A 23,023-nucleotide genomic window follows, 5' to 3' on the forward strand; every position below is an offset into this window, starting at 1 on the left:
AAATTAAAATACCGGGATGCCACATACCTGCCTTGTTTTAAAACTATTACCTACATTTCTATCGACACGTCGTAAATATTCGTTGTGAAGAGGTGTCAATTAAACACGAGCATCAGGCATGCACTAATTTATTATTTTACTTTGACAACCCATCTGTCATATTTATTCCTAACCTACCCTCACATCTTCCCCCTTTTAAAACAAAACATAAAATTATTAAAAATCAATATTACTTATTAACCTTCCTTTTTTTTAAAAAAAATACAAACACTCACCTTCATTTTGACAATAATAATTCATGCGATAAAATTTTGAAGTATACAATAATTTCTGTTAAATATTAAAACTAGCATAATAAAATCAACACAATACCATATAAGGATATAAAAAAAACTTTATACGATTATACTGTGATTATGTTACATTAATTTAAAAATGAAACTTGCTATTATTATTCTATTCACTCATCTACTCTTAGGTACAGTTTAAGATATAATTTCAAACGGCATTACTTAATATTGTCATTCTGTATAAAAATTACATTACACAAACAAAAATCTTACATACCTACATTTCTGAGCTCATTTTTTATTTATCCTTAGCTGCGCCTGACGCTTACGTGAACCCCCATCTATCCGGAGGCCTCACTGTCCTGCCCTAACGAGTTATATAATTATTATCATTCGTACCTGTACTATTAATTCGATTCTGACTAGGTTCTATTCCTATCCCAGTATTACAATCTATATCGTCATAGTCGAATTCATAGCCAGGCGTGTCGTGTCTTTGCGACGAGTCTATTATAATGTGTCGTCTATTACGAACTAATTTTTTCCCATTTAATGTCGTCACTTCATAAGATCTGTTATCTAGAATACGGCTTATTGTCCCTGGTACCCATCTTTTAATCCGCAAGTCATAGATCCTTACTTTTTCTCCCTCGCCTAATTCTATTAAATCTCTCGCATTACGGTCATAATAAAATTTTTGTTCTTTTGGCCTATTTAATAATTTATGTCTTATATTTTCATGAACTTTCGGCTTCAACAATTTTTTTGATGTCGGCAAAATGCTTCTAAATTTTCTACTCTGTAACAATTCTGCCGGAGAAGGTATTTCCGTTGACAAAGGAGTATTTAAATACTCTAATATAGCCAAGCGATAATCCGAGCCATTTTCTTTAGTTTTAATCATAATATGTTTTACCGTCTGAATCATACGCTCAACCTGTCCGTTCGATTGCGGGTAATGAGGTGACGAAGTAATATGTTTAAATTCCCATTCCATAGCAAATCTCCTAAAGCAATTTGAACTGAATTGGGGTCCTCCATCCGAGATTAAGACAGAAGGAATTCCTTGGTGACAAAAAATATCCTTTAAACATTTAATTACAAACTCTGAGTCAGTAAACTGTAATTCTACTATTTCAAAAAACTTACTGTAATAGTCAACTATCATTAAGTAATTTAAACCCTTCAATTGAAACAAGTCAACGCCGACCTCACACAAGGACTGTCAGGAATTTCATGAGACTGCAATTTCTCTTTTTGATTTAATTTTTTATGCGCAAGACAAACATCACAACTATTTATTAAATTTTTAAATCATTATTTAAACCTGGCCAAAATATTGTCTCACTAGCCCTCAATTTAGTTTTTTCTAATCCCATATGACCTATGTGTATTCTACTCAACATTTCATTTCGTAAAGCTTTCGGTACCACTACCCTTTCGCTTTTCCATATCAATCCATAAGCAACTGATAAACTCTCTTTATAATTCCAATATGGCCTAACTAACTCCACTACCTCACTCTTTTCCCCCGGCCAACCCTTATTTATGTACTTCATGACCTGTTGTAATTCATCATCATTCTCAGTACCCTTCTGTAAAGCTACGAACTGCGTATTCTGAAAATATTGCGTGAGCGCCGATACCGCATCGCGAGTGACGGCACACACCTCGACAATCTCGCGTCGAATGAATCGCCTCAGCTGCGGCCGCCGCCGGTTCATATGCACGCGATAGTGCATCGGCAATATATAGGTGCTTACCTGGCTTGTACACGAGTTTAAAAGTATAACGCTGCAATCTTAACAACATTCTTTGCAAACGCGCGGGAGCATCTGTTATCGGTTTTTTAATAATGCTTATCACAGTGGCTTATGGTCGGTTTCGACGGTTACATCTGTCTTTCCATAAATATACGCATAAAACTTTTCACACGCATACAATTCCTTCTCGATTTGCGCATATCTCTGTTCAGCCTTAGTTAACGCCTTGGACGCATAACAGACCGGCAAGTTGTTTTGCATTAAACACGCACCTAACCCACTCTTACTCGCGTCCACCGATATTATGATCGGTTTATTTCCATCATAATATTGCAAAACCGGGCGACTAGACAGACATTGCTTAATATCTTGCAAACATTTATCATGACTTTCACTCCAATGCCACTCAATTTCCTTTCTTAATAATTCTCGCAATGGCTGAACCCTATCTGACAGGTTGGGAATAAAGCTACCTATATAATTGACTAAACCCAAAAATCTTTCTACATCTTTTTTATCCTTAGGGATCGGCATTTTCGTAATAGCCGTGACATGACTATCATCTGGACACAGCCCATTTTTCGTAATCCTATGCCCTAAATACTTTATTTCTTCCAACCCAAACCTACACTTATTTTTATTTAATTTCAAATTTATTTTTCTACATCTTTCCAACACTTTCCTCAATCTTTCATCATGCTCCTCTTTACTACACCCATATATTAGTAAGTCATCGATATACATACAGACTCCTTCTAGGTCATCAAAGTTTTCTATCATTTTTTTATGAAATACTTCCGATGCTGAACAAATTCCAAAAGGCATCCGCAAAAACTTATATCTCCCAAATGGAGTATTAAACGTACAATACGAACTGCTTGTCTCATCTAATGCAATATTCCAAAAACCCGAGGAAGCATCTAAGGTACTAAAATATCTAGCTCCCGATAACCTTGACAAAATTTCATCCAAGGTCGGTAACCTAAAATGTTCCCGCTTAATTGCTTGATTTAACTCCTTGGGATCTAAGCATATACGCAAGTCACCGTTAGGTTTTTTAATTACCGTAATACTACTAACCCAATCAGATGGGCCCTCAACTTTAGCAATTATCTTTTCCAATTCCATTTCATTTAGTTTTTTCTTTACATCTTCTTTAATAGCAAACGGTAACTTCCTAGGTGCATGTACGACTGGAACAGCATCTTCCTTTAAATGTATCTTATATTGACCAGGCAAGCATCCAAGACCTTGAAACACGTCCTCAAACTTCTTTATCAAACCCGGACTGTTATCATTACTCTGTATCGACATGACACGCCTAACTACGTCTAATTCTGTACAAGCATGACGTCCCAGTATGGGTACAGACTGAACTCTGGCTACCTTAAATTCCAGCATATAAGTTTTGTCCTTGTAAGTTACATATAAAAATATTTTTCCCAGGACGTCTATACTTGCACCGGAATAACCACTTAACTTTGTTTTTGTCTGCAGTAAACAATCCTGAGCTATATTTAACTTTTTAAAATAGTGTAACGGCAAAACATTTACGTCAGCACCTGTGTCTAATTTAAATTTAATCCAAGTTCCACATATTTTTAAGCTAAGATTCCAGTCACTACTATTACTTAATGAATAAATTACCTGTTCGTCAGATTCCTCGATGTAATTTACGCCACAAACGCGGGCAAAATGATTCATCCCTGAACATAGCATACACCTTTGACCATACGCCGGACACTCAAACTTTTTATGCACAATTCCAAAATAATTACACATTTTACTCGAACCCGGAACCGAACGCCGCTGATTTACGTAAGATCCCCCCGCCGCCGCCGCCAGGGAGCGCCCGCGCGGTGCAAGCGCACGCGGAGCGCGCGTCTCCGTCGCCCGCTGGCCCCGCCCCGCGCTCGGCCGATCCATCGTCACATCGCGCGTGTTCCGAGCTCGCCCTCGTGATGACGTCATCTTCGACTTCACTTGATGAACGTTATATTGTGTATCTTCTCTTTGTGGCTTGATTTTTTCCGAGTACGTCCGTGACGCGACAGCTGCACGACAAATATCCATAGCCTTTTTTAACGATAAATCATCCTCTCTTAGCAAGCGTTCTCGAATCGCCGAACTCAAAATACCACATACTAATCTGTCCTTAATGAGTTTGACAAATTTAGATAAAGAAAGAAGTTAAGAGACAGTGGGCTTTAATAGTGATGATAAATTAAATCCAATGATTACTAATGAAAGTTATCATCTATCAATTATTTGTCAGGTAAGGCCAAATACTAAGTAATTAAAAATCAAGCAAAGCATCTGCTGTATTATTTCAAAGTAAGAATCCTAATCATCTAAACAGGCTTCTATAATAATTAGAAGCTAACAACCTAGTGTTTACTTTTATCTCAATGTATAAAATAAATAGCACAAGAGGGTAGGTGATAAATACAGAAGTAAAACCAACCAAGTCGAATAATAACTGAATTGTATTTGTTCAGCATTGATCTATTTATATTAAAATGAATCTACCACCCATTTCGCTAAGGTGTTTAGTCATGGAGAAGAAAGGGCAAAGAAACTCCATAACACACATCTTTTAAAACAACTAGAACGTTGAGTAAAGTAGTAGGTACATATTTGGTACACAGTTACAACAGGTAACCTATAAAAGGCAAATGATTACATTACATTATAATACAATATAAGAATACTTAACTTCAGTAAGGTCCGCTGTGTTTGCTCTGGGCTGTCGATACAAGACTGTCCCCTCTCTGTCGAGGTAGGGTACTTTTATAACACTGCCATCGCAAACAGGGCGGATGTCGACTATCACATGATCTTAATATTAATCATTATTTATTTTAGGTTTGTTGACAAAAGGTATGTTGACACACCCAATTTACAATAATAAAATCAGTAACATTGATGGTCTACGTATTAATAATTTACAATAATAATAAGCGACTTAAATTGACAGTTTACACAACATTATTATTTCACATAATAGCTATTGCCAACTGTATGTTGACAATAGCTTAGTATAATGTCACTCTTAGTACATTGACAGTATTTAATTTACAATGAATAATTAGTTACCAGTATTGACAATTCACATAATATTATTTATCGTATTGTCACCTTCCTAGATATTAAATTGGACAACAATAAAGAATATAAAACACTATTAAATCATAATCCTTCGGGCTGGGTAACATTGACGTTGATATCCTGTCGCGGGATAACGATTCTGTTTAAATTATTACTACAAATATTTATTGTAGACTCCAAGTTTATGATTGGGTCAATTTTAGCATAATAATTTGGATATATTTTTATCCTGATATGACACGGCCATACTGACAAGTACTTCGCTCCCGAAGTACATAGGAAAATACGAAGAAAGAAAAGACAAGGCCAGCAAAATGATTACTTAGTACTAGCAATGATTAGCGCCAGGCAGACCTAACTAACTTTGTCCAATTGGGAATCTTTACATTTGTCTCACATGGGAATCTTAACATTTGTCTCGTATGGGAATCTTAGCATTTGTCTCATATGGGCATCTTATCGATATCCCTTACGGGAACTTTAGCATTTGTCTCATATGGGCATCTTATCGATATCCCTTACGGGAATTTTAGCATTTGTCTCATATGGGCATCTTATCGATATCCCTTACGGGAATTATAGCATTGTCTCATATGGGCATCTTATCGATATCCCTTACGGGAATTTTAGCATTTGTCTCATATGGGCATCTTATCGATATCCCTTACGGGAATTATAGCATTGTCTCATATGGGCATCTTATCGATATCCCTTACGGGAATTATAGCATTGTCTCATATGGGAATCTAAACATACACTTCATACTTCATACTTCATAGCCGAAAAAAAATATAGATATTTTTTTGTTGCTCTCTGACTAAGCTCACAAGGATAGCAATGTGGATTATTAGTTACACATAATATAGCTGTTAAGTAGTGGATTAATAATAGTCGTTGTAAAAATTTTTTTTTTTTGTAAATTTTAAGTATAAGATAGATTAGAGTACACTGCCGCATTAGGACTCCCCTGTAAGGACAGTGCACATTATGATATAATAATAAATAATAATAAATAATAATAATAACATTTATCTTATGGGGATTTGTCCCGTATGAGAATCTCAACATTTGACCCATATGAGAATCTTAACATTTGACCCATATGAGAATCTTAACATTTGACCCATATGAGAATCTTAACATTTGACCCATATAAAAATCTTAACATTTGACCCATATAAAAATCTTAACATTTGACCCATATGAGAATCTTAACATTTGACCCATATAAAATTTTTAACATTTGACCCATATGAGAATCTTAACATTTGACCCATATGAGAATCTTAACATTTGACCCATATGAGAATCTTAACATTTTGTCCCATACGAGAATCTTAGAATTTGTGCCATTAACATTTGGCAGTCTTAAGATTTTGTTTCCATTGAGGAGAGAAGTTTTTTTTTTTTTTTTCTTTTTTTTCTCTTTCTTTTTTTTTCTCTTTTCTGTCATTTAGCATTAGTATGTTTTATTACTATTCGGCCATCTTGATAAGTACTTCGTTCCCGAAGTACATAGGAAAATAGAAAACTGCAGCCCGTGAAATTAAATCAACTACGGCAACAAAAGTACCGACACAAAAAAATTTAGATTGTGCTATTTGCAAAACAAAATTCAATGGTTCAATGTCATGTTACTGTCATAAAAACTAGAATAGCTAGACGTCAAACCAAAATTAGAGTAGAAGAGAATATGTTCTCTTTGTTGATTATGTTTTATGAACAAGTGTAGTGTACATACACTACACTTGTTTAACCTCAAACCAACTCAAAACAATAATAAATTAAAACGCGTTGTAACGTAGGTAGTTATAAAATTAAATGTTCTGATAGCATCACTAAACAGAAAAGAAATACTTGAGTAGGCAATCTGCTTTACGTTGTTTTAAGAAAAGGAAATTAGTTGATTAACAAAAGTTACTTGACCATCTCTTTTTAGAAAAGAAAAATAGTTGAATTATTTTAAGAAGGAGAATGAATAATTAAAATAGTTTACGTTTAAGTTACATAAATCAAAATAGTGATTTCTTCTTGTTTTGAGTTGTAAGCAAACGGTACGATGCAATGTATCTAAAGCAAACCTACTGATTTATTCGTTATTTAGTTTCGGTATATCATAACCTTCTAAATGATTTCACATTGTTATATACTTTATTAAAAACCGCTCGGTCAATCTGACGCCTAACTAGACTTATTCTTATCTAAATTAATTATACCACAACACGTGGTTTATCTAACTAATTAAAATCTTTTATGATTACCCCCACAAAAACTTTTTCATAGAAACAATACCACAAACGTGGTTTTAAGATCACTTTAAAGCAGCACATAATTACACTTCACTTATCTTTCACAATTGGAGCGACGCGACGTTTCGATCAGCGGTGTCACACCAGCACCAAGTGCCGCTGACAACAGCGTTGCCCATCGCTTTGTGATCATCGGGCACCAATACCAAGTGCTGCCGATGACAGGCAGTAGCCTGTTGCTTCGAGGAGAAGCCGCATCCACGATTGCTAAAAGCATTTGAAAAGTATTAGTATTTCGACAAGAAAAGAATTATCGTATCCCACTTCTGATGACAAATTTAGATAAAGAAAGAAGTTAAGAGACAGTGGGCTTTAATAGTGATGATAAATTAAATCCAATGATTACTAATGAAAGTTATCATCTATCAATTATTTGTCAGGTAAGGCCAAATACTAAGTAATTAAAAATCAAGTAAAGCATCTGCTGTATTATTTCAAAGTAAGAATCCTAATCATCTAAACAGGCTTCTATAATAATTAGAAGCTAACAACCTAGTGTTTACTTTTATCTCAATGTATAAAATAAATAGCACAAGAGGGTAGGTGATAAATACAGAAGTAAAACCAACCAAGTCGAATAATAACTGAATTGTATTTGTTCAGCATTGATCTATTTATATTAAAATGAATCTACCACCCATTTCGCTAAGGTGTTTAGTCATGGAGAAGAAAGGGCAAAGAAACTCCATAACACACATCTTTTAAAACAACTAGAACGTTGAGTAAAGTAGTAGGTACATATTTGGTACACAGTTACAACAGGTAACCTATAAAAGGCAAATGATTACATTACATTATAATACAATATAAGAATACTTAACTTCAGTAAGGTCCGCTGTGTTTGCTCTGGGCTGTCGATACAAGACTGTCCCCTCTCTGTCGAGGTAGGGTACTTTTATAACACTGCCATCGCAAACAGGGCGGATGTCGACTATCACATGATCTTAATATTAATCATTATTTATTTTAGGTTTGTTGACAAAAGGTATGTTGACACACCCAATTTACAATAATAAAATCAGTAACATTGATGGTCTACGTATTAATAATTTACAATAATAATAAGCGACTTAAATTGACAGTTTACACAACATTATTATTTCACATAATAGCTATTGCCAACTGTATGTTGACAATAGCTTAGTATAATGTCACTCTTAGTACATTGACAGTATTTAATTTACAATGAATAATTAGTTACCAGTATTGACAATTCACATAATATTATTTATCGTATTGTCACCTTCCTAGATATTAAATTGGACAACAATAAAGAATATAAAACACTATTAAATCATAATCCTTCGGGCTGGGTAACATTGACGTTGATATCCTGTCGCGGGATAACGATTCTGTTTAAATTATTACTACAAATATTTATTGTAGACTCCAAGTTTATGATTGGGTCAATTTTAGCATAATAATTTGGATATATTTTTATCCTGATATGACAAGTTCATCGTGTAAATCACGAAATTCACACGTCTGGGCTAATTTGCCTAGCTCAAAAACGTACTGTTCAATGGATTCATTCTCTTGTTGATTACGCATAAAAAACTTGTGACGCTCGACCGTAACATTCCGTTTTGTTTGAAATTGCTCATCTAACGTTTTCCAAACGTGTTCAACAGTCGTACATTTATCTGGCGAACGATCCAAAATATCTCGACACTGCTCACCCACCACATGCATCAGAATATTCACTTGAATTTCCACTGGCTTCTTGGTTATCTCGCACGCTTTACTGTATATCTCGTAGCTTCGCTTCCATTTTATGCACTTCTCATTGAGGCTCCATGCATCTGATGCATTTTTATCGAAGCAAAACGCAGACGGCGGTGATAATACACTTTCCATATTTCAACTTCAATACACTTTTTAATTTAACGGCTGCGCCATGTGAAGAGGTGTCAATTAAACACGAGCATCAGGCATGCACTAATTTATTATTTTACTTTGACAACCCATCTGTCATATTTATTCCTAACCTACCCTCACATTCGTAAGGTGTATTTTACCTAATGGTTTAAAAGTGTGTTAAGTGGGTCACGAAGAAGCAGTGTGAAAATTACCGGGCCATGGCAGAACCATGTTTGGGAAACACTGCTTTAGACTATCGCATATAGGACACATGACGCATTAGCATGCGGTAGCGAAACTATTAGCTCCTAGATATTATATTTTGTCCTCCTCCTGTATTTTAGGCTTCGATGCATGCGGTAGGGAAATGCGCCGGTGTGCTTAAAAGTGCTATAGCATAATGAATTTTCGACGTAAGTCTAAATCTGAATGAATGAATGAAAATGAAAATCTTTTTTATTCGTATAAACTTTTACAAGTGCTTACGAATAGTCGGATGCATCTACCACTATATATTATATATATATAATATTTTAATTATAATATTATAATATATTTTTTACACTAGGTACTAAACATAATTTGATAAAATCTTGTACCTCACTCTGGTAGTCATGAAAGTATCATCTTATTATATAGATAGAAAGTATCATCGTGTTATATAGATTCTATAGATTTTATTTTTCAACAGAATGGGGAAAGCAAACCAGTGCCAGCCGAAAAGCGATCATCGGTGGATGACAAACCTAAAAAGAAAACGCTTCCAGAGCTGGACAAGTATTGGAAAGTTGTCAATGACGATCCAACGGATTTCACTGGATGGACTTATTTACTACAGTATGTCGACCAAGAGGTTAGAACTAATAATCAATGAAACTCTTACTGTTCTGTGTAATTGTCTTGTTTTATTTAGTTTCGGTCCAACAAAGGATTTTAACACGTTTTTTTTTAAATTTAAATAGCGAGCATTGAACCGCTGCCCATGAACATTTGCAGCACTAAAAGAACTGTCAATGTATTATCGGCTTTTCAGGATCAGTCAAGTTTTCAAGTTAAAGTCAGTCCAGCACAATCTTTTTATATGTGAAAATTCAGCTTTCGTAAGTTTGTGTCAGCAAAACTCGAAAAGTAGTAGATGGATTGATTTGAAACTTTTACACAACATAGCATCTCTAATCTATATAAGAGCATTTTATATATACTTTTATTCCGAAGTTCCGACGCAAACGGCTATTATTAATTTACTTCCCTAATATTAATATCAGACTAAGCCACAGCAAAGCATGGCCAAGTTTAGCTAGCAATTTATAAGAATCACTGCTACGTTGTTAAAAACTGCATCTAAAGTTCCACTCAACCAATTTTGATTAAATTCTATCGAACTGGGAAAGTTTCAGTCGAAGGTTTTTTATGAGCGCATACAAAAATAATATATGCGATTAAATGTTTATGATGAAAATATACGCTAATCTTTTTGCTTTGTGAAGCAATGGGAACTGAACTTGATGACGATTGGCAAGGGCCAACTGACACGAGCCAGTGGCTAGCAAGTAGGGCTTCAGAGCGAGACGGAAGTGATAACGGCTTGTCTCCTTGTCGCCAGAGCGACGTGGAGGCGGCGCGCGAGGCCTACGACGCGTTCCTGTCACACTACCCGTACTGCTACGGCTACTGGCGCAAGTACGCCGACTACGAGAAGCGTAAAGGAAGTAAAAAGAAGTGCCTCGAGGTGAGTACCCCCCATATCGTAATAATGATATTCTGTTCAAGTTATGGTGAGTCAAATAAGGAATATACTTGATGAGATTCATGATCAATGTGTCAAACACTTGGATTTTGAATTGTTTTAGTCCTAACCGGTATTTTGCAATTGTTTTTTTTCCCAACAGCGCTTCGAGGCCCGTCATGTCCGTAAGGCAAAGCCGTCGATACGCACCGGAGAGTATAGTCGCCGCGTAGATATCTCTCTAGTGGTTCATTGCTTGTGGTGTATTTATTTACTATCCAGTGCATATGTTTACTATGATTTGTTCACGCATGATTTATATTGTAATATGATATTTAATTATTACTTAAGTGCGTACCTTGTGAATGTTGGAATTATTTAAGAGAGTTATTGTAAACGAATCCATACTAGCATGGAGGCTGCGGCGAAACATCTGAAGGGCGGCGCCGGCGCGACGGACCTCTGCATAACAGGTGTACACCGACAACCTTTTATACGCGGTGAGGGCGGGCGGTCCGAGTGCCCACGACGACCGCCCGCCCGCAGCACTGCCCACAGTACCGCCACGCGTAAGCTACGGCCCGTATCGCAGCACAGCAAGTTGCACCGTCAGTCAGCTGCACGGATACACCGGTGTAACTTACAAACGTGGTAATACTGTACATGAAACATATGATATACAATGCTATTCAATATTCCCTTGCTTCGTGGCGTCGCCGCGCGACGCTTGCTTCCCGGGGAGCAAAGTTGACGATGCGCATGTTTCAGGTGTTGGAAAGAGGACTCAAAGCTATCCCCCTATCGGTGGACCTTTGGATACATTATCTCAATCACGTTAAGTCCACGAAAACCGATGACCATGCCTTCATCAGATCGCAGTATGAGAAGGCAATAGGTAAGAAATTGCATGCTAATCAAACAAAATTGACATGAAAACTATTTAAAAAAAAACAATCATTTCATTACTAATATTATAAATCCGAAAGTATTTCTTCTAAATATATAAAAGGAAAAGGTAACTGAATGACTGACTGATCTATCAACGCACAGCTCAAACTGCTGGACAGATCAGGCTGAAATTTAGCATGCAGATAGCTATTATGACGTAGGCATCCGCTAAGAAAGGATTTTCGAAAATTCAGCCCCTAAGGGGGTGAAATAGGAGTTTGAAATTTGTGTAGCCCTCGCAGACGAAGTCGTGAGCATAAGCTAGTTTTATATATTTGTAAACTTCTTAACACTTTAACTACACACATTATATTAATTATATATACAAGGCTTACTTGTACCCTGGAAAATGATAGAGGGATACTTCTTATTCTGGGAAAACGAAGGGTTCCCGTAGGACTTGTACAAAAACCCGGAAATGAAAACCGTCAATATTTGTCCATTTGATTTTGCGGGATAAAAGTAGCTTATGCTCGTCTCCAAGATGCAAGCTATCTATGTACTAAATATTGTCAAAATGGGCTTAACGGATGGACCTTTAAAAATCCCGTGGGAACTCTTCGGTTACACAATAGTCAATGTCCGTCTCCGGAATGCAAGCTATCTATGTACCGCATCTCGTTATAATCGGTTAAATGAATAGGTCGTGAAAAGGTGACAGATAGACATTTTCGCATTTACAATATATAATATGGATTGATTGATTTGAATGTGACCCCTGGCAGAGGCTTGCGGGCTGGAGTTCCGCTCGGACCGGCTGTGGGAGTCTTACATCAAGTGGGAGGCGGAGAACGGCTCGGCGCTGCACGTCACCAACATCTACGACCGCCTGCTGGCCACGCCCACCCTGGGGTACACCTCACACTTTGACAAGTAAGACCTTCTATACATATAAAAAGATAAGCATTTTCTTAAGTTCCTCTTTTAATTTTCATCATTGTTGTACCTATTCTTCTTCCTTTACAACCTGTTCCACTGCAAAGGGTCACTGGTAGAAATTTCTTATAGAGATAAGTGAAAGAAAAAAAATCATTTTTTGAAAGTTGTGCCCACACATTGCCAGTTATATACTAAGTTATACTAAGGGTCGATTCTACAATATGCCTGTGTCGACCCATGTTGCCGCCAACATCGCCCGTGACAAATTTAGATAAAGAGAGAAGTTAAGACAGTGGGCTTTAATAGTGATGATAAATTAAATCCAATGATTACTAATGAAAGTTATCATTTATCAATTATTTGTCAGGTAAGGCCAAATACTAAGTAATTAAAAATCAAGCAAAGCATCTGCTGTATTATTTCAAAGTAAGAATCCTAATCATCTAAACAGGCTTCTATAATAATTAGAAGCTAACAACCTAGTGTTTACTTTTATCTCAATGTATAAAATAAATAGCACAAGAGGGTAGGTGATAAATACAGAAGTAAAACCAACCAAGTCGAATAATAACTGAATTGTATTTGTTCAGCATTGATCTATTTATATTAAAATGAATCTACCACCCATTTCGCTAAGGTGTTTAGTCATGGAGAAGAAAGGGCAAAGAAACTCCATAACACACATCTTTTAAAACAACTAGAACGTTGAGTAAAGTAGTAGGTACATATTTGGTACACAGTTACAACAGGTAACCTATAAAAGGCAAATGATTACATTACATTATAATACAATATAAGAATACTTAACTTCAGTAAGGTCCGCTGTGTTTGCTCTGGGCTGTCGATACAAGACTGTCCCCTCTCTGTCGAGGTAGGGTACTTTTATAACACTGCCATCGCAAACAAGGCGGATATCGACTATCACATGATCTTAATATTAATCATTATTTATTTTAAGTTTGTTGACAAAAGGTATGTTGACACACCCAATTTACAATAATAAAATCAGTGACATTGATGGTCTACGTATTAATAATTTACAATAATAATAAGCGACTTAAATTGTCAGTTTACACAACATTATTATTTCACATAATAGCTATTGCCAACTGTATGTTGACAATAGCTTAGTATAATGTCACTCTTAGTACATTGACAGTATTTAATTTACAATGAATAATTAGTTACCAGTATTGAAAATTCACATAATATTATTTATCGTATTGTCACATTCCTAGATATTAAATTGGACAACAATTAAGAATATAAAACACTATTAAATCATAATCCTTCGGGCTGGGTAACATTGACGTTGATATCCTGTCGCGGGATAACGATTCTGTTTAAATTATTACTACAAATATTTATTGTAGACTCCAAGTTTATGATTGGGTCAATTTTAGCATAATAATTTGGATATATTTTTATCCTGATATGACACGGCCATACTGACAAGTACTTCGCTCCCGAAGTACATAGGAAAATACGAAGAAAGAAAAGACAAGGCCAACAAATGATTACTTAGTACTAGCAATGATTAGCGCCAGGCAGACCTAACTAACTTTGTCCAATTGGGAATCTTTACATTTGTCTCACATGGGAATCTTAACATTTGTCTCGTATGGGAATTTTAGCATTTGTCTCATATGGGCATCTTATCGATATCCCTTACGGGAACTTTAGCATTTGTCTCATATGGGCATCTTATCGATATCCCTTACGGGAATTTTAGCATTTGTCTCATATGGGCATCTTATCGATATCCCTTACGGGAATTATAGCATTGTCTCATATGGGCATCTTATCGATATCCCTTACGGGAATTTTAGCATTTGTCTCATATGGGCATCTTATCGATATCCCTTACGGGAATTATAGCATTGTCTCATATGGGCATCTTATCGATATCCCTTACGGGAATTTTAGTATTTGTCTCATACGGGAATCTAAACATACACTTCATACTTCATACTTCATAGCCGAAAAAAAATATAGATATTTTTTTGTTGCTCTCTGACTAAGCTCACAAGGATAGCAATGTGGATTATTAGTTACACATAATATAGCTGTTAAGTAGTGGATTAATATGTACACTGCCGCATTAGGACTCCCCTGTAAGGACAGTGCACATTATGATATAATAATAAATAATAATAATAACATTTATCTTATGGGGATTTGTCCCGTATGAGAATATCAACATTTGACCCATATGAGAATCTTAACATTTGACCCATATGAGAATCTTAACATTTGACCCATATGAGAATCTTAACATTTGACCCATATGAGAATCTTAACATTTGACCCATATAAAAATCTTAACATTTGACCCATATGAGAATCTTAGCATTTGACCCATATAAAATTTTTAACATTTGACCCATATGAGAATCTTAACATTTTGTCCCATTGGGAGTCTTAACATTTGTCACATAGTGAGTCTTAACATTTTGTCCCATTGGGAGTCTTAACATTTTGTCACATAGTGAGTCTTAACATTTTGTCCCATTGGGAGTCTTAACATTTGTCACATAGTGAGTCTTAACATTTTGTCCCATTGGGAGTCTTAACATTTTGTCACATAGTGAGTCTTAACATTTTGTCCCATTGGGAGTCTTAACATTTGTCACATAGTGAGTCTTAACATTTTGTCCCATTGGGAGTCTGAACATTTGTCACATAGTGAGTCTTAACATTTTGTCCCATTGGGAGTCTTAACATTTTGTATCATATGCCAATTTTTTTTTTTTTTTTTTTTTTTTGCTTTCTTTTTTTTCTTTTTTTTTTCTCTGTTCTGCTTTTGTCATTTAGCATAAATTATTAGTATGTTTTATTACAATTCGGCCATCTTGATAAGTACTTCGTTCCCGAAGTACATAGGAAAATAGAAAAATGCAGCCAGTGAACTTAAATGAACAGCGGCAACAAAAGTACCGACATAAAAAAATATAAGATTGCTCCATTCACAAAATGATATTCAATGATTCAATGTCAATGTTACTGTCATAAAAACTAGAATAGCTAGACGTCAGACCAAAATTAGAGTAGAAGAGAATATGAATGTTTTTGTTGATTATGTCTTATAAACAAGTGTAGTGTATGTACATCAAACCAACTCAAAACAAGAATAAATTGATAACACGTAACGTAGGTATTTATAAAATTAAAATGTTCTGATAGCATTACTAAACAGAAAAAAACTTAAGCAGGTAATCTGTCTTACGTTGCTAAAAAAAAGTAATTTAGCTAAATAATAAAAGTTACTTGAATGGACCATCTCTTTTGTGTTGTTTTAAGAGAAGAAAAATGGTTGAGTTATTTTAAGAAGCAAAATAAATAAATAAATATAGTTTATGTTTAAGTTACATAAATCAGAATAAGGTAATTTCTTCAAGTTTCGAGTTGTAAGTACGATGCAATTTCTCAAAAGCAAACCTACTGATTTGATTAGTATTATTGTTTCGGTATATCATAACTTTCTAAATGATTTCACATTTACATATACTTTATCAAAAACCGTTCGGCTAATCTGACCTCCAACTAGACTTATTCTTATCTAAATAAATTATACCACAACACGTGGTTTATCTAACTAATTAAAAATCTTCTCTGATTCACCTCACAGAAACTTTTTTCATATAAACTATACCACAAAATCGTGGTTTTAAGTTTACACTTTTCTTCACACACAACGCACAAAATTGTACTTAGCTTGCTCAACGACGCGACGTTTCAACCGGCGATGCCACACCAGCACCAAGTGCCACTGACAACAGAGTTGCCCCTCGCTTTGGGATCATCGGGCACCAACATCAAGTGCCACCGACGACAGGCGGTAGCCTGTCGCTTCGAGGAGAAGCCGTATCCACGATTGCTGAAAGCATTTGAAAAGTATTAGTATTTAGACACGAAAAGAATTATCGTATCCCACTTCTGATGACAAATTTAGATAAAGAGAGAAGTTAAGACAGTGGGCTTTAATAGTGATGATAAATTAAATCCAATGATTACTAATGAAAGTTATCATTTATCAATTATTTGTCAGGTAAGGCCAAATACTAAGTAATTAAAAATCAAGCAAAGCATCTGCTGTATTATTTCAAAGTAAGAATCCTAATCATCTAAACAGGCTTCTATAATAATTAGAAGCTAACAACCTAGTGTTTACTTTTATCTCAATGTATAAAATAAATAGCACAAGAGGGTAGGTGATAAATACAGAAGTAAAACCAACCAAGTCGAATAATAACTGAATTGTATTTGTTCAGCATTGATCTATTTATATTAAAATGAATCTACCACCCATTTCGCTAAGGTGTTTAGTCATGGAGAAGAAAGGGCAAAGAAACTCCATAACACACATCTTTTAAAACAACTAGAACGTTGAGTAAAGTAGTAGGTACATATTTGGTACACAGTTACAACAGGTAACCTATAAAAGGCAAATGATTACATTACATTATAATACAATATAAGAATACTTAACTTCAGTAAGGTCCGCTGTGTTTGCTCTGGGCTGTCGATACAAGACTGTCCCCTCTCTGTCGAGGTAGGGTACTTTTATAACACTGCCATCGCAAACAAGGCGGATATCGACTATCACATGATCTTAATATTAATCATTATTTATTTTAAGTTTGTTGACAAAAGGTATGTTGACACACCCAATTTACAATAATAAAATCAGTGACATTGATGGTCTACGTATTAATAATTTACAATAATAATAAGCGACTTAAATTGTCAGTTTACACAACATTATTATTTCACATAATAGCTATTGCCAACTGTATGTTGACAATAGCTTAGTATAATGTCACTCTTAGTACATTGACAGTATTTAATTTACAATGAATAATTAGTTACCAGTATTGAAAATTCACATAATATTATTTATCGTATTGTCACATTCCTAGATATTAAATTGGACAACAATTAAGAATATAAAACACTATTAAATCATAATCCTTCGGGCTGGGTAACATTGACGTTGATATCCTGTCGCGGGATAACGATTCTGTTTAAATTATTACTACAAATATTTATTGTAGACTCCAAGTTTATGATTTGGTCAATTTTAGCATAATAATTTGGATATATTTTTATCCTGATATGACACCCGCAGGGGGACTTGGATTCGGATCGGACGCAGTGCATTAGCGTTTATACAAGTAATAGTGGGGTTAATTCGGTCTGTGAACAATACTTCGAATAGGCTACTTGACTCATATCTAATTTCATCCAATAAATGATTATTTATAATAGTATTTTGCTTAAGACAACGAAATATATCAATAACAATTATTAAAAACGCAGGATGGATATATAAATCCAATTTAAAAAAATACAGTTTTTATTTTTATTTGAAACGCAGAAAACGCTGTCAGCCATGATGTGACGTCATTAAATATGTAAACTAAGAAATGTCATCTCTATGTCACGCGGGGACTAACGTAGTATCCATATATATAAAATTTAAAGCCCTGACTAACTTATATATCAACGCACAGCCTAAACATCTAAACAGCTGGTCCTAGGTAAAGAGAAGGTATCCACTAGGAAAAGATTTTTGAAATTCCACCCCTGAGTGGGTTAATGGGGGTTTGAAATTTATGAAGTCCACGCGGGCGAAGTCACGAGCATAAGCTAGTTTTTATATATTTCTAAAAACTCATAGTAAACGTAAAAAAATATCGTTTTCTCTTTATAAATTGAATAAGTTATTAAGTAAGACTTACAACAAAGTGATCTTTGCAAAAATAAATTTGGGTTGAAGTCGTTAGTCATATAGGATCCCTTTAAGCAAGTCTTCGCGTGTTACGTATATTTATTTCACTGGGCACTCTAATCCACAACTTTCCTGTGGTCCTTAACGATGCGTTTTTACATTCTCGGATGATACAATAACGATATTTACTATATTTTTCATGTAAACTAGTATAGAAGTCATGTTTATTAAACTTTGGGAGGTTATGCTGTTGTTTACAAATGCATGACGTCAGAGCACAGATAATCTATCGGTCAAACATGGCCGACAGTGTTTTCAGCTGTCTAAGAAAAATATATTTTTAAATTAAAGTTTTACGGTTTTTAGGGCGCAAAAAAATATAGTGTTAATTTTTTTGATCTAATAGGACAAATATTAACCATTTAAGACCAACTTAAAAAAAGTGTCAACTAGCCTATTGGAGATATTCTCGGCTTACAAATTTGATCTACTGAATCCAAGAATGTTTGATCCGAAGTAGCAGTAGTACGTATGAGGGGTTGCATCCTCAAACGTACTACTGCTACTTCGGATCAAACATTCTTGGATTCGAATCGCGATTCGTCTCACTGTATTTTAATTTTTGACGTGATGATATACTTGTGTGTTTTTATTTTTTCAACAGTTTCCAAGAGCATGTGATGTCGGAGCCGGTGTCGGGCGTGGTGGGGCGCGCGGAGCTGGTGCGCCTGCGCGAGGAGGTGCGCGACACGGTGCCCGCGCAGCCACCACTCGACCTGCCGCCCGGCGAGGATGAGCCACTCGATCACATCGTGAGTCCTTCCTCCTGGGTTCCTTTTTCGCATCTCCACGGACGAGATTTGCGGCGATAGTCTCGCCGTTTCACAAAATTCGATACTAACATGGGCCTATCTCCACAGGGCGATACTATCGCGGCGATAGTTTGTATCGAATTTTGTCACGTGGCGAGACTACCGTTGTGATTCTCTCGGCGTGGTGATGACGCTTTTAGATGTAGCTGTCCATTGTACGTGCTATCGCTGGTGTGTTTACCCGTCGGATCACTCCAGTCAACCGAGCAGGCCACCCAGACAAGAACTTTAAGTGTTGTTTGGAAACTAATGTAGGCTTCTCGTTGGGTAGATGCTGCATTTAAGCAGTACATGTTCCGGTGTCAAGATATTAATAAGATGCTATTTTTCCAGGATACGAAGTAGCCTATACGGGATAAAGTAACTCTGAACCAAATTTCGACAAAATCGGTTGAATGGATGGGCCGTGTAAAGCTAGCAGACAGACAGATACATTTTCGCATTTATATATTAGTAAGTATAAATTTTGAACCTCATACACTATTTTTATTCATAGGCATCAGAAGAAGAAGCGCAGTCAATCAAAGAGCGCATTATAGCAGCTCGCAGGAAAGTGCACAAGGCCACTGGTGAGGAAGTCGCCGCGCGGTGGACTTACGAAGAAGGGGTGAGATTCCAATAAATTGTCGTCACCTTAGTCTGGCAAAATCACACCAATCCCATAAAAATCTGTTAAGAGGTGCGGACAACTGCTTCTGAACGCAACAATAAGACTTATTTTTTCTGCTTAGATTAAACGGCCCTACTTTCACGTGAAGCCGCTGGAGCGCTGCCAGTTGAAGAACTGGAAGGCTTACTTGGAGTGGGAGAAACAACATGGCTCACTGAAGCGCGCCCTAGTGCTGCACGAGCGATGCCTAATCGCCTGCGCGCTTTACGAGGAATTCTGGATGCGGGTGAGACACACACTCACATACACACCCGTGCGAGCACACAATTACGATTTAGGTTTTTAAAAATCCCATGGGAGCTCTTCCGGGATAAAACATAGCCTATGTCTTTCCTCGGTATGTAAGCTAACTCTGTACCAAATTTAATTAAAATGTTAAACTGTTGGTCCGTGATAAACTAGCAGTCAGACACACTTTCTCATTTATAATATTGAATGAGAAATCCATACTTCCATACTAATATTATAAATGCGAAAGTGTGTCTGTCTGTCTTTCTGTCTGCTAGCTTTCACGGCTCAACCGTTCAACCGATTTTGACGAAATTTGGTATAGAGGTAGCTTGCAACTCGGGGAAGGACATAGACTTTTTATCCCGGAAAATTTAAGAGTTCCCACAGGATTTTTAAAAAACTAAATCCACGCGTACGAAGTCGCGTCGTAGTCGTATGGATAATGCAACTTTATGTTGTACACAGCTGATAAAGTTCCTCGAGGAGCGTTCCGCCACCAACCCAGAGCTGGTGGCAATAGAGAGGGAGGTGTTGGAGCGAGCGTGCACGGTGCACCACCTCGACAAGCCGGAACTACATTTGCACTGGGCGCACTTCGAGGAGGCGCAGGGCAACCTGTCCAAGGCGGCGGACATACTCGACCGCATCGAGAAGACTTGTCCGCATCTCGTGCAGATACAGTACAGGTATGTTGGGCCGGTGATGAGCCTAGTGGTTAAGACGTCCGCCTTTTCTTCGGGAGGTCGGGGGCTCGATCCCGGGCACGCACCACTAACTTTTCGGAGCTATGTGCGGTTTTACGACAATTAAGCTTTGACGGTGAAGGAAAACATCGCAAGGAAACCTGCATGCCTCATGCCTGAGAGCTCTTCATGTTCTCAAAGGTGTGTGAAGTCTGCCAATCCGCATTGGGCCAGCGTGGCCGACTATGATCTAAACCCTTCTTACTCTGAGAAGTGGCCCATTCAGTAGCGGGCCGGTAATGGGTTGATCATGATGATGATGACGAAGAAGTTAGTATAGCGGTCTCTCTATTACCTAATCCCATACAAATGACAGAGCCAAAAATCTCAGTGGGCGTTAACCATTGTGAGTCACCAACCAATCACAAACATGTTTTCAAGAAACATTCCAAATTCAATTCGAAAATGTTTTCAAAAGCATTTGAAATTTAATTCAAAAACATGAACGTTTGTGATTGATTGGTGACTGAAAATGGTTAACGCCCTCTGAGATTTTTGGCTCTGTCATTTGTATGGGGTTACGTAATAGAAAGAGCGCTATACTACTCGTAACTTGTTTCCGTGGATAGAGTATAGTTGTTCATTTTGTAGCGGCGAATGGTTATTTTGTGATGATGTCGATACTTGTGATGTGAAGTTATGATCTTTCATACATGTGGTAATTGATATTTATTTATACAGAGATTACACAATATGGGTGTTCTACAATTTTTACAGACGGATTAATCTCGAGCGTCGCCGGGGAGACTACGAAAAATGTATCCAATTATACGAGAACTATATATCTTCCGCCAAGAGCAAGGCAGTCGCGTCCGCGCTCGCGGTCAAGTACGCGCGGTTCCTGTTCCACGTGAAGCAGGACCCGCCCGCGGCGAGGAAGGCTCTCGACGATGCCATCGTTAAAGATCCGCTCAATTCCCGACTGCATATGCAGCGGCTCGACTTGGCCCTGCATACGCCTGGCACGCCATACGAACAGCTGGAAGGTAAATATAATGACTATGTCCGAGGACTACTAAACCGGGCTCACTTGGTCATGTGAACCAGGACCCGCCCGCGGCGAGGAAGGCCCTATATCTGTCATCTAGGCCATGCATCTGGGGTCAAGATGGTGCCATCGCTAAAGACCCGCTGAATTTGCAACTGCATGTGCAATGGTTTGACTTAGCCTTGCATACTCCTGGCATATTGTCCTACAAACAGCGGGAAGTTAGATCCAACCGAAAAGGCAAAATAGTTTTATTTTCACTTTATATCCTCCATACTGCGGACTTAAAAACGCTCTCTCGTATTAACAGTTGTATTTACTTAAATAGCATTTTGTACGTCGCTTTGGATGTTGGAGATTTGCTGAAAATTGGCGATTCGCGTTACTGGAGTTACAATGCGCGCTAAATAAGTAGTCCGATTTGGACACATTAGAATATGATGATATGGGTGTAACGCAGAGCTGGTGATGAGTTACGAGCGGCAGGAGGGCGCGGAGGCGGAGACGAGCGCTGCCATGGCGTGGCGGCGCCGCGAGCTGGCCGACGAGTTGGGCGGTGCAGCGGCTGCGCGCGCCGCGCACCTGCACGCGCGCGCGCTGCACAAGCACCTGCGCAAGCGCGCGCGAGCCGCCAAGCATGACGCGCCACCGCACCACACGTGAGTGCAACTTACTTTTTTTAAATATAAAAATAGCGAGCAGACGAGCAGGTTTTTACCGTCCAACTGATCCCGAAATTGGACCTCGTTCGAAATGTGAACACCAAGAATCCCAGTTAGTACTATCGGAAAGACCAATCCTTACAGTAACCTGCAGAACATATATCAACTTTATACTTATAGAACATATAGAACTTTAGAAAAAGATAACGGTTTCGTAGAGCGTTGTCTCTTTCGTTGTGACCT

The 23,023-nt window shown here is 37.2% G+C and overlaps 2 protein-coding genes across 3 annotated transcripts in view; one reads left to right on the plus strand and one right to left on the minus strand.

Moving 5' to 3' along the window:
• Prp39 (pre-mRNA processing factor 39) overlaps window positions 1–23,023 on the plus strand; it is a 33,027-nt gene that overhangs the window by 8,358 nt on the left and 1,646 nt on the right. For both annotated transcript variants that reach the window (XM_069504456.1, XM_069504457.1), the window contains exons 6-15: window positions 10,022–10,183; window positions 10,934–11,059; window positions 11,825–11,951; window positions 12,730–12,877; window positions 19,279–19,426; window positions 19,983–20,093; window positions 20,218–20,382; window positions 20,853–21,073; window positions 21,848–22,116; window positions 22,579–22,777. In XM_069504456.1, the coding sequence (XP_069360557.1) occupies window positions 10,022–10,183; window positions 10,934–11,059; window positions 11,825–11,951; window positions 12,730–12,877; window positions 19,279–19,426; window positions 19,983–20,093; window positions 20,218–20,382; window positions 20,853–21,073; window positions 21,848–22,116; window positions 22,579–22,777 (1,676 nt within the window). The remainder of the gene's footprint in view (window positions 1–10,021; window positions 10,184–10,933; window positions 11,060–11,824; window positions 11,952–12,729; window positions 12,878–19,278; window positions 19,427–19,982; window positions 20,094–20,217; window positions 20,383–20,852; window positions 21,074–21,847; window positions 22,117–22,578; window positions 22,778–23,023) is intronic.
• Window positions 587–9,333, minus strand: LOC138403528 (uncharacterized). Its single transcript, XM_069504458.1, has 4 exons — window positions 8,923–9,333; window positions 7,974–7,979; window positions 3,701–4,207; window positions 587–652 (listed from the first exon to the last, which is right to left on the minus strand). Exons 1-4 carry the CDS (start codon window positions 9,325–9,327, stop codon window positions 632–634), a joined length of 939 nt encoding a protein of 312 aa, XP_069360559.1. The 5' UTR covers window positions 9,328–9,333; the 3' UTR covers window positions 587–631.

Source organism: Maniola hyperantus, chromosome 18 (assembly GCF_902806685.2).
Source record: "Maniola hyperantus chromosome 18, iAphHyp1.2, whole genome shotgun sequence".
NCBI lineage: Eukaryota > Metazoa > Arthropoda > Insecta > Lepidoptera > Nymphalidae > Maniola > Maniola hyperantus.